We start from the raw sequence: 804 nt of genomic DNA, 5'->3' as shown, positions 1-804 counted from the left end.
CAGGGCTTGAAATACTTTTTCTGCAGGTAACATTGAAAAATACCTGCACCAGACAAGTTTTACCTGCAACACTCAGACTTCGAAAAGAATGTATCATATAAAAACTGTTGAGGAAGAATGTTATTTCTTTTATATTTCATAGGTTGTAACAACCAATGCAGCAAGTAAAAATCAAAATATGCCTATATGTACACTGTATCATCAGGTGGACATCAGAAATACCTGCATAGGCCCAATTTTACCTGCACTAACTGACTATGCACACATAGACCAGTATTATGAGCCCTGATCATTATCCTAGAGAAGTCAAGACTGAGTGAATGTTATTCCAGAGTGGCTTACCAGAAGGTTTGGCAGTAGTGACGTCAGCAGATGGCACCATGTCCACTCAGGAGGGGCAGACTGTCACCATGGTAACACAAGACGGACAGCAGATCACCATGGTAACAACATCAGAAGGCATGGCAGTGGCGGCAGACCCCTCCACACTGGCAGCTATGCAGGTTTGTGGCTGAGAAGTCTTGAGTACTACACTACAGATGTTATCCAGAAAGTCTTTCCGGGTCCATAGTTCTTACTTGACATTTACATGATTACTGTAAATCATGAAACTGCAATGGTATTACATGTATTTGCTATGACCTCTTCACTGTAAATTTACTGTGTACATGTATATGTCTTTCTTGACCTTGTATGACTACTATGTGGCCATTGACTGTTACATTGTCATCACTTAATGAATGCAATGCATCCTGTTAAAACTTGTTGAATGGCCGTTGTCGACAGGTGGAAGGTGTGACTACT

At 41.0% G+C, this 804-nt stretch overlaps 1 protein-coding gene across 1 annotated transcript in view; it reads left to right on the top strand.

The window, feature by feature from the left end:
* The window catches only part of LOC109475443 (zinc finger protein 143-like), an 11876-nt gene that overhangs the window by 8172 nt on the left and 2900 nt on the right, over positions 1–804 (top strand). Inside the window, exon 14 of the mRNA XM_019776043.1 lies at positions 325–503. Within this exon, the coding sequence (XP_019631602.1) occupies positions 325–503 (179 nt within the window). The remainder of the gene's footprint in view (positions 1–324; positions 504–804) is intronic.

The sequence above is a fragment of the Branchiostoma belcheri genome, unplaced genomic scaffold (assembly GCF_001625305.1).
Source record: "Branchiostoma belcheri isolate BF01 breed outbred unplaced genomic scaffold, Haploidv18h27 scaffold34, whole genome shotgun sequence".
NCBI lineage: Eukaryota > Metazoa > Chordata > Leptocardii > Amphioxiformes > Branchiostomatidae > Branchiostoma > Branchiostoma belcheri.
This window is presented reverse-complemented; position numbering and strand designations above follow the sequence as displayed.